Consider the following 12,369-nt stretch of genomic DNA (forward strand, 5'->3'; position numbering starts at 1 on the left):
TAGTAGAAAACTGCTGAAGACGAGTACATTTTCATGTTTTTAGTTTGTCTGTTTGTTGTTGTTTTTTTACAATATACGTTCATGTTTATGTGTTGAAGAGCTAAGAAGTTGACTCGGTAAGAAAATAATGCCGAAAGTTTAGGGGATGTTTTAGCCGGTTGCACACTCAAGTAGCATGGAGTCAAATCGTTCCTGAGAAATTCAACAGTGTTCTTCTGAGTATCGATGTCGCTGTACAAAGAGGTAATGGAGCGTTTTGACATTTCTTTGGCAAACTATACTTTTCTTGGTTTTGTTACTTTAATTTACACTACAATACAGGCGTGGCGCTGTTTCACATCACTTAATTGTAATTTGCGTTCCCCATGCAGTTTGTGTGCCTTCAAAGCCATCAGAAATGTCGGATTTCCCTCATCATTGTAGCAACTGGGCAGAGTTGTTTCCCCTTCCAGCACAGTGCTGCACTGTCTCCATACTGCTTGCTAAGCAGCTTGCTTAGCAGGTGTTGGGGGATGCACATGCTATGTTGCTATTGCTAACAAACAAGGAAGTGCAACGAGCGATGACGTAGACGGGACTGTGGAGGACTAGCCAGCCAGAGCGTGTGATTGAAAATCGTCCTGCTGCTATTAGATGCCCCGACTTTTTCCTCTATTAACGCCGTATTCAGTCAGTAAGTTTTGATCGCAGACAGTAGAAATTGTTGTGTTTACCTAAGTGCTTGGTTGTTTACCTTCAAAATTACAGAGTTGCAAGCAAAAGATGGTTGTAGTGGTACCACTTACTGTTAGCCACCACCAGATGGGTAGCTTAGCCTGCATTAGCAAACTACCAAGAAGCACCTGAGTGATCTACTAACCTGCGTTTTAACAAGCATTTCATGACTTTTCACCAATAGGCATGGAGCAGCCAGCTAGTATTGTGGAAGAACTGCAACAATTTGTTCTAAAAGATGCTCTGCCAACAGTCTATTACATTCCAGATTTCATATCAGAGGAAGAGGAGGCCTATCTTTTACAACAGGTTTACAAGTCACCCAGAACCAAATGGACTCAGTTATCGTCGAGGCGGCTGCAGAACTGGGGAGGACTGCCACACACCAAAGGGATGCTGGCAGAGAAGATTCCTGATTGGCTTCAGCGGTACTGCGATAGAATTTCTTCTCTGGGCGCGTTCAGTGGGAAAACGGCCAATCACGTGTTGGTGAATGAGTATAAGCAAGGAGAGGGGATTATGCCTCACGAAGACGGGCCTCTGTACCACCCCACCGTCACCACCATCAGCCTGGGTTCTCACACCCTGCTGGACTTCTACCGAGCCATCAGCAGCCAGGCGGGGGACGCCCCACAGACAGAGGAGAGCCGCCACCTCTTCTCTCTGCTGGTGAAGCCGCAGAGCCTCCTGATCCTGCAGGAGGAAAGCTACCAGAAGCTCCTGCATGGGATCCAGCCCCGTGACCAGGACACCCTGACCCACAGGGTGCTGAACCTACCAGCCACTGGCGCGCTGCCGGGGGATATGCTGACCCGAGGCACCAGAGTGTCTCTCACCATACGCCATGTGCCCAAAGTCATGAAGGCAAAGCTCCTGCTGGGGAGGAAATAAACAAAGAAGTTGCCGTATCGGACTGTTCCATTATAACATCACATACTGTCACTGTGCGTAAAGATCAGGTTCCATTGACACCATTAAGCAAAATTGTCAATGCCATTTTGGTTGAACTAAACAAAACAAAAATGTGACAGGCTCTGGTGAAAGTTTCCACAACTCAAGATAAAAGGTTGTGCAACTCGACCTTGGCCTACTTGTTAACCAAAACACCAGTCCCTGTTACAAATGTGACAATACGTATCATGGGGCTGAAAATTAATCACTACATTTTATTCTGCTTGAGACATCACAATTTCACAAGCTCTCAATGTCAGTTATATTATTTGCACATTGTAATGACATTTGTTTTAATGGTTTACTTTCTAGAAAACAATTGCTATCAAGATCTGTGGCTCAGAAATAAACATGATTCTGCACAGTCGGACTTTGTCACTGAACCTTTATTTATTACATTGTATCGTGGCTGCATCGAATCATGAACTCCGCGTATCAAATCATATTGTGAGATAAATGTATCGTCCCATATCACTGGAAAGCTCTTGAGCTCTTATCTTGTGTCCAAGGATACATTTGTAACACACAATTTAATAAAGTGAAAAACCAAAAGACTCCAGTGAAAAACCTAAATTAAATTTGGATAATAGCATGTTTTGAATGGAAAGATTTTGTTTTGCTCTGCTATAAAAAAAGGAAACCATCACTTATGCCCCTTTTGTTCTAAACCCTCGATACAATTGTTTTTCTGTTTAGCTGGATGTTCATAGTCTCAGTGATTCCTCAGTGTTTTATCCCAGGAGCTGCAGTGACTTTTCTGGATGTGATCAAGGACGACAGAAGAACCTAAATCATCAACCTAAATGATCATTGGGTTGTGCATGAACACGCTAATAGAGCGCCGCTCACTGAGCAAGCTCATTATTTTCATGAGCGGTGAGCTGAGCACCTTTTTGCAAATCCATGAAGGTACAGTGAGCGTTGCTCACACCTGGGGCAGTGAACGGCCCTCTTATCGTTCTTTTTCTCACTCTTCATACCTCGATAATTGCCCATTGTGTAGGCCTACATGCGTATGGTAATTTACATAGGAATAAAACCCGTTTTCATTTTGCCAAGCTGCTTCCCTCTGCTGCTCTCTTCCCTCCACGTCGCGCGCGGTCTGCTCAGGAATGCGCTACGGTGCCTCTCAACTATCTGAAGCTTAATTAATTAGAATTGCATCTACGCAAATATACACGGGCCAAGCGCACAGTAGTGGCACCGTAATGACAGAGAAAGGAAGCGCAAATGTCTCCAGTGGAGATGGGAGTCAGGAGTGTTGGTGGCAGAGAAAATCCCAAAGAGCTGTAGAGAAGCGTTCTGCCCACGCGTAAAAAGTAACTCTGGAACGGCATAAAGTGAATGCAGCTGGGCATCATAAGCGCAATTTAGTGGAGGTAAAAACAACAACAGAAAGCATGATTATGAAGAAATGAGACAAATGTGCAGGAGAGCCTGACTGAGACGGTCTGGGTGCCAGCTAGGTGGGAGGAATGGAGAGGGTGGCCGTGCGCACACAACTCGATTTAAAACACGATTTCAGACGGACAAGCCTGTCTTTTATTGTCACACGAACACTTCAATACATGCATGCGGCCACAAACACACAGTCATGCTGACGGTGGCCGGTGAAATTTGTCCTCTGCATTTGACCCATCCAGGCTTGTCCTTTCCTCCAGGGGGCAGGCCAGGAGCAGTGGTCGCTTTTTCTTTCCAGCGCCCGGGGACCAACTTCGGATGTTGTCGTCACTGGTCGGATGACGATCTTTTGCATGTTTTTAGTGGGGGGTTATGTACGGAGGAACCCCCTGGGGAGCACGGGGAGAACATGCAAACTCCACACAGAAAGGCCCTTTCGACGAGATAGCCCACCTGGGCATTAGGCACTGAAGATATGGGGGGGGGTCACAACTCCAGCGTCCCAGGCGAGAATCGAACTCAGGACCTTCTAGCTGTGAGGCAACAGCGCTACCGACTGCGCCACCGTACCCCCTCTGTATCTCCACGGTGATGTTGTATTGGGATTGCTTGTGTTCATTTAATGGTGATTATTAGAAATGGCCTCGCCTGCTCTATGACATCGTAATTAGGGCAATCACCTAATTAAGAAATCCAGCTCCGTCAGGCAGTAGCGCCGCAGAGGGCTGTGCGAAGTGTGCGACCACACAGGGCCTCGCACCTCATGAGGCCTCGCGCCCGGCCCGCATGGATTGTATTACGCACGGACTCCAGCTCCGAGATCTGTTTCCACCACAACGGAGCGCATCTCTCTCGGTCTCTCCCCTCTCACTTTCTGTCTCTGCCTCTGTCTCTCTCACTCTGTGTGTGTGTATATCTCTATCTCTCTCACACACACACACCCTCCCTCTCTGCTGCTTCCGAGGCAAGACAGGCACAGCAGCAGCGCACATTCACAGCACGCGCTCACGGAGAGACAGGGAGATGCAATCTGCGGCGTCAGGTCACCCGCAGAGCCCAGGGCCGGAAGCCATCGTCTCCGTCTGGTTCCTCCCGATTCTACCTACTTATACTCCCATCACTATATAGCCTCACACTGATGACATCATCACTGAACTATAGCCTCAGCCTTAGGGCAATTAATCTGCCCTAATTAAAAAATCTGGCTCCGTCAGGTCACCCGCACAGGTGCCCTTTACATACCCTGAAGGTTTCAGCCCGATTGCACATAAAACGGCATAGCTGTGGCCAAACACAGAACTTGAAACAAACAAACATTGCCCACTTTATATTAGCCTAGGCTCGCCCGCTCTGTGGCTTCGTGGCTTTGCCCGTCCTGCAACCAGTATCACTGATGATGTCAGATTTATGACATTGATGTCATCAGTGGGATTTATGACATCACTGATGATGTCACAGTGGGATCAGGGATTTATGACATCACTGATGATGTCACAGTGGGATTTATGACATCACTGATGATGTCACAGTGGGATTTATGACATCATGGATGATGTCACAGTGGGACAGGGAAACAGAGCCCGAGCTCCCATTTATGTTTGGGATAAGATCGATGTACATAAAAATTTGCAATTTGCACAGTTAATGCTGTCTGTGGTACTGTTAGGCTATAGCCCAACCTGGTATGCCATTCAAAAAAACCTCATACTGCAATTTATGGCAGAAAAATCTCACATTAGAATCTTAAAATGCATCAAACACAACAAAAATGAGTAACATCATAATTTGATTTCATATTACCCAGAGTGTAGATCTGTTACAAGCCATTGTAAAGACTACACAAAACCAAACCCTTTAATTTAACAGCTGTAACAAAGGGTTAGTCATTGTTTTTTAAGGGATCTATTTGTGGGTTAGACTAGTAATTATTAAGGGATTTTGTTATGCCTTTACAGAGTTATTACAGGGTTAGTTTTGAATGCAAAGTTTCTGTCTCCCGGTTTAAATCTTTTAAGGCTTTTTCTTTTTTCTTTCCATCTTTTTTTCTTCATTAAGGATTCCCTTAAGTAATTTTAAGGGAATTGTGTATGAATTATGGTGTGAATTGATGTAAATGCAAAATGCTAAACAAAAATATGCAAAGCAGCAGTGTAATACTGTATGCTAAAGCTGCTTTGTTAATACAGATGAGACATTTTCAGTTATCCAACATAAAGGCATTGTGATCAATGTGGTTTTTTTGTCCTGTAAATATCCTGACTTAATGTTTCACTTTGGTTTACAACAAACCTCAACAGGAGGATGCTGCAGAAGTGGAGCCGCTGTCAAAACGCAGGAAAGGGTCAGAAGGTGACAATGACTCCTGGGTCGCCTATCCCGTACTGTCGGATGAGCAGTCACAAGACACGGAACTGATTGAGGTGTTTGCTGCACCCATCACCGACAAGAAGCAGACTTCTCGAATCGTGAAGGAGCTGAACTCCCTCTACCCATTACCCGGCCTTCAGCACATCAAGAGGGTGCGGGCGTGCAAGGCGAAGGATGGCCCTCACCCTCTGGAGGTGGTCGTGTGCCTTGTCAGTGACGCGCTGGACACCGACAGCGAGAAGCCCGTCGGCATCGACTCCCTGCTGCCCGCAGGTAGAGTCGGACATGACGGCTTAGGGCAGCCTTTTGTTGTCCGGGTCCTGGCGCACCCTCCCCTGACCAGACCCCAGTTTGAGCTGGCGAGCAAACACTGGCCCACCTCCTTCCACGAAGACAAGCAGGTGACGGTGGCCCTGAGAGGAGAGCTGTTCGGCCTGCCTCAGAGAGCCAGGATGCGAGAGTACATGGCGGCCGCCATGGCTGCTGCCAGAGCGGGGAGGGAGAGCAGTATGGAGGCCGTGGGGGCCGTGTTGGTCGACCCCAAGGTGGAGAGGGTCGTCGCCGTGGGCCACGACTGCCGAAAACACCACCCGCTCCATCACGCCGTCATGGTCTGCATCGACCTCGTGGCTCGGAGTCAGGGCGGCGGGGCGTACTCTTTTGACAAATACCCCGCTTGCCAGTTCACATCTCCTACACCAACCTCAGAGACTTTGCGAGACGTTCCTGCTGTAAAGGACAGTCAGCCGTACATATGCACCGGGTATGACCTTTACGTGACCCGGGAGCCCTGCGTCATGTGCGCCATGGCTCTGGTCCACTCCCGGATCGGTCGCGTCTTCTACGGGGCGGCCTCTGCTGACGGGGCCTTTGGGAGCAAATATAAAATCCACACCCAGAAAGACCTGAACCATCGCTTTGAGGTTTTTAAAGGAGACTTGAGCAAGCAGTGTGAGGATCTTAATGGGTTGGAGACCTACATTGAGAAGGAAAGTTTACAGGGAAATTGAGAAGAAAAGCTATAGTGTTTATCTTTTACATTTGGTCAGTGAGCCCGGAAGCAAACATGGACCAGGCCAGGGATTATAGATTTTTATTGTCAAGTTTTAATTATGTCGTACATTTGTTTAAAATGTATTCGTGGGCCTATGTTTTTTTTACTTCACTCACCATTCATATGTAATAAAGGTTTTATTCCTATGTTGCTAGCCTGTGTATAATGAGTACAAATGACAAGATTCTCACTGTGTTCCTGACTTTACTTTCCATGATTAGGCCACAGTGCTTCTATATGCCCTGAAAATATGTTGCCTTCCACTCCAGGTTTGGTACATTAATGTTGTTTTTCCAGAAGAGGAAATCTCTTAAAGTCTGAGTCAGTTTCAGACTGAAAACAAATTGAGAAGCGGACCATATACGGTGTCGATTATTTGATTTGACAATAGACCAAATCACCGTGACGTCACCATGTAAACAAATTTACTTCCGGGTACCACTTGGGGAAGGCGGCAGGTTTAAATGTGCGTGTTGTCAAATAAATGCTGTCAAACCCTCTCGTTGTTTTCGGCCGACTACTTTCAATTTAAATGGTTAAACGGTTGGTAAACATGCTTGTCCGACGTATCTAGCCTTTCTTCTGTGTTTGTTTTATGTAGTGTTAGCTAGCTAATAACCTTTGTTTGTCTGTCAAACTCGCTGTTTTTTTACGTTACAGACAGAGTAACCTCGCGTCACCAGGCTCTTCTCGGCGAGAAAGAGCCTGGTACAGACAGAGCTACTGACGCCACGTCAATTTAATTTAGCTTCAAGTCTACTCTAGTCTGGTCCAACAGGTAAATTAGCTAGTCTGGTCTCCACTAACGTTAGTGAAAGTGTTGTTATGAATGATATTAAACAACACAACACGGACAAACCATTTTTGTCTTCTTTGTCTGTTTTTGTCTTCAACACGTCAGTTTGTGCCGTCCACCGCCATTATAATGTGTGGACCTCAGGGGTACCCGGAAGTAAATGTAAACATCCCGCTGATTTGGTCTATTCTGAGGACTGGCTTTGGCATTGGCCAATCCTGGCGTGTTCCACCCGCAAATCGGGTGGGATTCAGCGTGTTGTCGTGCTACGCGAGTGGGATCCGCGGAGTACCAGGCAGCCAGGCTGCTTCGTGCGGAGCGAGCAGACAATCCGATGCATGGGTGCTGCCTGCCCGCCTGGAAACTCCGAGAGACGACCCCTGACAGCCAGGGAGGCTGTCAGGCTCGGAGGCGCGTGCCATTATCGTTATAAATGTAAATAATATTCCTGGAATGCGTGTTTTAACGAGCCAGTTACATTTCTTTGCATTCTTAGAGATTATAGTTTTTGTTTTTTGTTCATGTTTCTAACAATTGGCCTAGTTAGTTTATGGGATAGGAATTCTGCCAGATGACAGGCACTAGGCGCCATTTTCTCTTTCTTTTGGAAGAGAAAATTATCCTGAAATTAAGATTTGATTGACAGCTGCATGTCGTGATACGATTGGTTGAAATGGGGTAGAAATTTGATAGTACTAGGTGACGTCAGCAAACTACATTACTGTTATCAATGAAATCTTGAAAAATGAACTTTTGATGTGAAAAAGTGTGAAAAACGAAAGAAATTAGACTTTTGTGATTTTGTTTGCATACATTATTAAATAGGTGCACTGCATACCCAGGTATTTGAACTAAAAGAAAAGAAAAGTCATTTTTGGGTTCAGCTCGACTTTAAGGGTAAACAGTCTTGTTTTCACTACAGTTGGGCTTGTGATAGTCTCGCTTTCCAGACTCCCCTCCCTTCCGGGAGAGAGTCTAGCAGCGTAGATTTCCACTCTGGACTTGCGGGGGGGGGATGCTCTGTTTGGTTTAACGACCTAGTCTCGCTTGCCAGACTCTCTCCCTACAATGGTGGATCCAATCGTTTTCAGCGTGTAGCAACAAGCTACCATTGTTGATGTTGTTTCACACCGGTACAGGCAATATCATTTCAAAGATGTGAATTTTTCTTTGAGAAGTTCAAAGTTCCGTTTTTGTGCCCCTTGGCCTCTCTGTTTTAAATTGACTATTGATCATTCACCATCAGGCTACAGTCAATGCATGTGTTGCAGCCCGAGACTCCAGTGGGCGATGGGAAGTATTACATTCAGTGTCTTTCCTTCTGCACTTTAATACAAAAACAAAGCAGTACGCTATATTGTCACTGAAAACCAACACATTTTCTCTGCAGCTGAATACACTAGCTGTGGAGAAATATGATCTGCTTCAGCTTCTAAACTCACTTGATTGACTTAAGGGCACAACCTAGTGGTGGAACATGTGTAGCATATCCACAGACATCACTGCCTCCGTCCAGCACATGCTCCCAATATTATCCAGCTCCGGAGCTGGACCCTTCTCTCTCGATCCATGCTCCAGCACCGCAGGAATGAGTCCGGAAGTATACTTCCGGGCTCGTCAAGGGAAAAGTGAATGGGGTTTTGAATGGGGATTTCACTTTCACTGTGGTTAACAAAAGTTTATGGGAGCACGAATTTGGGTTCAGCAGGATAATCTTCACAAACATGAATAACTTTTATGACTTTTGGAACATAAATGCATTTTTTTAACAACATTTTTAGAAAACCCTTCAAAAGGCATAAAAGTGATTAACGTTTGTGAAGTTTATCCTGCTGAACGCTACGGAAACCGAGAAAGGCCAAGCGTTTATTTTATTACCATTTTATCATGATAACGACTTATTTCGTTATCTCGATATAACAAAGTCTGTTTTCCCATGATAACGACTTATTATTTCGTTATCTACTCGATATAACAATCTTCGTTTTCTCATGTTTTTTTATGTGTTTTGTTTTTCATTATGCTTGGGAAGTAGCCTGTGCGCTCTTTCAGCACCATGGAGCTGTCCGGTGCTGAGATGGCTTATCGACGGGGGGATGCCACAGTTTGGACAGTTGCTCTGGTTGATCTTTGTCAACAGTCAGGTGAGTCGACATTGTTAACCTCAATATTGTCTCTGTTTTGTCGATTGTCTGGATATACTGCCCAACACTGGAATTTCGACATAAGGCCACTTGGTGTGGTGGACCTCAACCAAGCCATCGTCAAGACCTAGCTGCTCCAGTTTCAGGTCGGGGTGGCTGACCTCGAACAGCGCCACTGGTGGGCTGAGATCACTAGGCACTTTACATTTAATGTGGGCGACCTGGCCGGCCAGTGTGCACGACGATGCCGTGCCGACCAACTCTCACCAGTGCATGGTCATGAATGGGCTCTTGCTGTTCAAAGTTCACAATTGCCTCAATGTTGTCACTTTCAATCTGCATGGCCTCTCAACAATGTAGCAATAACAGCAACAACTTCAATTCCATCCTCCTGCCCTAGGATGAGCTCTTGAAGTTGAATTATGTTTTGCTTCTTTTTGGGTATGTCCTTTTGGGTTGTGTTTTGGTGTAGGAGTCGCCTGTGGACAGGTGTTGAAAATTAGCATTCTGCTATATACACTTAACACTGTATCTGGTTACTGTGCATACATGTATGTTACATCTCCAATACTCTGTAATGTCCATATCAAATAAACTTAACCTAACCTAACCAATGTTGAAGCCTAATAATGGTCTCACGAGGCTGGCACAGCTGATGACAGAAGCGTTGCGAGGGCTGTGCGAAGTGTGGCACCGCACACGTCCTGATATCGTCGTGTTGGTGTCGTTCCTGGACCAACATTTGCTCCTAGTACGGCCCGGGAAAACCCCACCCCGAACTTATTTGATTGGTCGCCGCAATTGTTTTCCCGGGCCGTACTAGGAACAAATGTTGATCCAGGAACGACACCAACACAGTGATATCAGGAGGTGCGTGCAACTGCACAGGGCCTCGTGCCTGGCCTACATGGATTGTATTATCGTGCATTCCTTTATAACTCGGAACTGGTAATCTTACGGTTCAAAGGTCATGAGCTGGGACGGTGACGTCACCAGAGCTGGTATTTGCCATTCCAAACTCGTAGAGACTCAGCAGCCCCGACCTCAAAGATCCAATATGGCTGCGCCGCACAACAACATATATAATGGTAGTGAATGTTGTTTATTAGCACTTCTGTCTTGTTTGTGTTTCATTAAATCAGCTGTACACACAGCACTGCCTAACTTCTATCTGTGTGGACATGAGGCTGCAGTGTTTGTATGTGCAAGATGCCGCAAAATGCCTTGTTATCAACTGTTATTGCTAACAATGGCTAGCGACTGGATCTGACCAGTGAACAGTGAACTTCCCAGCTCTAGTTTTCTGCAAATGGAACCCTAACAAAACAGATGTGACATAATTTAGCCTCCACATCCCAGTTATTTTGCGATAAAGGAACGGGCCATAACACGGGGCGCGTCTCTCTCTCTCTCTCTCCCTTTCTGTCTCTGTATCTCCCTCTCTCTGTGTGTGTGTGTGTGTGTGTGTGTGTGTGTGTGTGTCGCCATTGGAACAGATGTATTTTATTTTATACTGTATACCAGGGGCACTCAATTAAAATTCTAAGGCCATGTCCACACGGAGACGAGTTTAGGTGTATCCGCTAAAGTTTTTTGTCATATAGCCGTTTCGTCCAGATGGAACCGCGTTCTGGGACTATACGTTCTGGCCGTATACGCTAATTTTTCAAAACGGGTCCCAGAGTGATTAAATCTGAAGACGCCACCCTTGCATTTCCGTGTTTACAACCCATACGCATCTTTCCTGAAACGATGACGCCATAGCCCCACCTCTCTCCACCAGCAACAATAACAATCATGGCAGTAACGTTCGTGCTACAGCAGTGGGGATCTTGCAGCAAAATATAATGCTCCTCTATTACCACCGTCAGCAACAAGTGGACACGGAGAACAGCGTGTAGCCTACAACATCCTCAGGGCTCCACACAGCTGACTCTTCCCATCCACCCCTCCCTTCATCGGATATTTCCCAGAAGGCTTAGCGGCGGCTACATTTTTACAATAACACAAACAAAATCAGGCTTAACGTGTTAGATAGAAATTATATTTATTTTTAATACAACATGCAATTCTGGAATATTTTAATATTGGACAAAATGAAGTGAAATTAAATCTAAACCCTGAGTGTAACCAACATACTCTCTTGCCCTATATATAGCCCTACAACGTGAATAGGGAAGTGAGAGGTTTGAGGAACACGCGGTTGCACTGTGATGTCTGTGATATCCGCTCGTGTCCACTCCAACAAGACTTTAGCTTACTTGACGCGACTTTTTCCAATAAAAACACATTTATGCCATGAGTTTATATAATGTATATTTATGTTGCATCATTTAGCCTGTGCTGTGATGTGCAGGAGCGGCCAATACGCTGGGATGTGTTTGCAACATGTCTAAAGATCATGGAAGTGGATGATATCAGGAATGTCACCGATAGTTAACGTTCTATATTGTAGGCTACAGGGAGACCATCAGCCCTGCTGAACAGCTCTGCATTTGCCTGTATACTGTAGGTTTCATCATTTTATTCATCGACATGGCAAACCTCCCCGCAAAGCCAAGGGTTTAAGCTGCTGCTACAGTGAGATACACATTATAGACTGTGCGCCCCTAGAGGTTGTATGCCATTATTGACGAGATTGTCTTTCTCTGTTATTCTACAGCGGTTTCAGTGGTTTCATGTGGATACACACATTTCTTGAAACGTGTCCATGTTTATGGAAAACTTTTCTGAAACGAAAAAAAAAAAGATAGCTTCCGTCTCCGTGTGGACATGGCCTAAGAGGTCCAGATAGAGAAAATGTCCTCAAGCGAAGGTCCGGAACATTGAGCTTGCGTTATGATTAGAGACTGGGGATATGGGTTACCTGGGTTGGGCTTTGGATGGACTGTGGGGGGGTGTCTTAAGATTGTCCTCAGGTGCAGCACATCAGCTGAGTACTA

The 12,369-nt window shown here is 45.7% G+C and overlaps 1 protein-coding gene and 1 pseudogene across 2 annotated transcripts; both read left to right on the top strand.

Annotated features, from left to right (window-relative positions):
- Positions 1-160: 160 nt before the first annotated feature.
- LOC310778489 (putative inactive tRNA-specific adenosine deaminase-like protein 3) lies at positions 161-6,847 on the top strand. The gene is made up of 2 exons (XM_083638933.1): positions 161-243; positions 5,364-6,847. The coding sequence occupies exons 1-2, from the start codon at positions 226-228 to the stop codon at positions 6,441-6,443; spliced, it is 1,098 nt and encodes a 365-aa protein (XP_083495059.1). The 5' UTR covers positions 161-225; the 3' UTR covers positions 6,444-6,847.
- LOC310778404 (alpha-ketoglutarate-dependent dioxygenase alkB homolog 6 pseudogene) lies at positions 609-2,032 on the top strand (annotated as a pseudogene). The gene has a single exon. The product of its transcript is annotated as an alpha-ketoglutarate-dependent dioxygenase alkB homolog 6 pseudogene (transcript).
- Positions 6,848-12,369: the final 5,522 nt, after the last annotated feature.

The sequence above is a fragment of the Poromitra crassiceps genome, assembly GCF_964638095.1.
Source record: "Poromitra crassiceps genome assembly, chromosome: 6".
NCBI classification, from domain to species: domain Eukaryota; kingdom Metazoa; phylum Chordata; class Actinopteri; order Beryciformes; family Melamphaidae; genus Poromitra; species Poromitra crassiceps.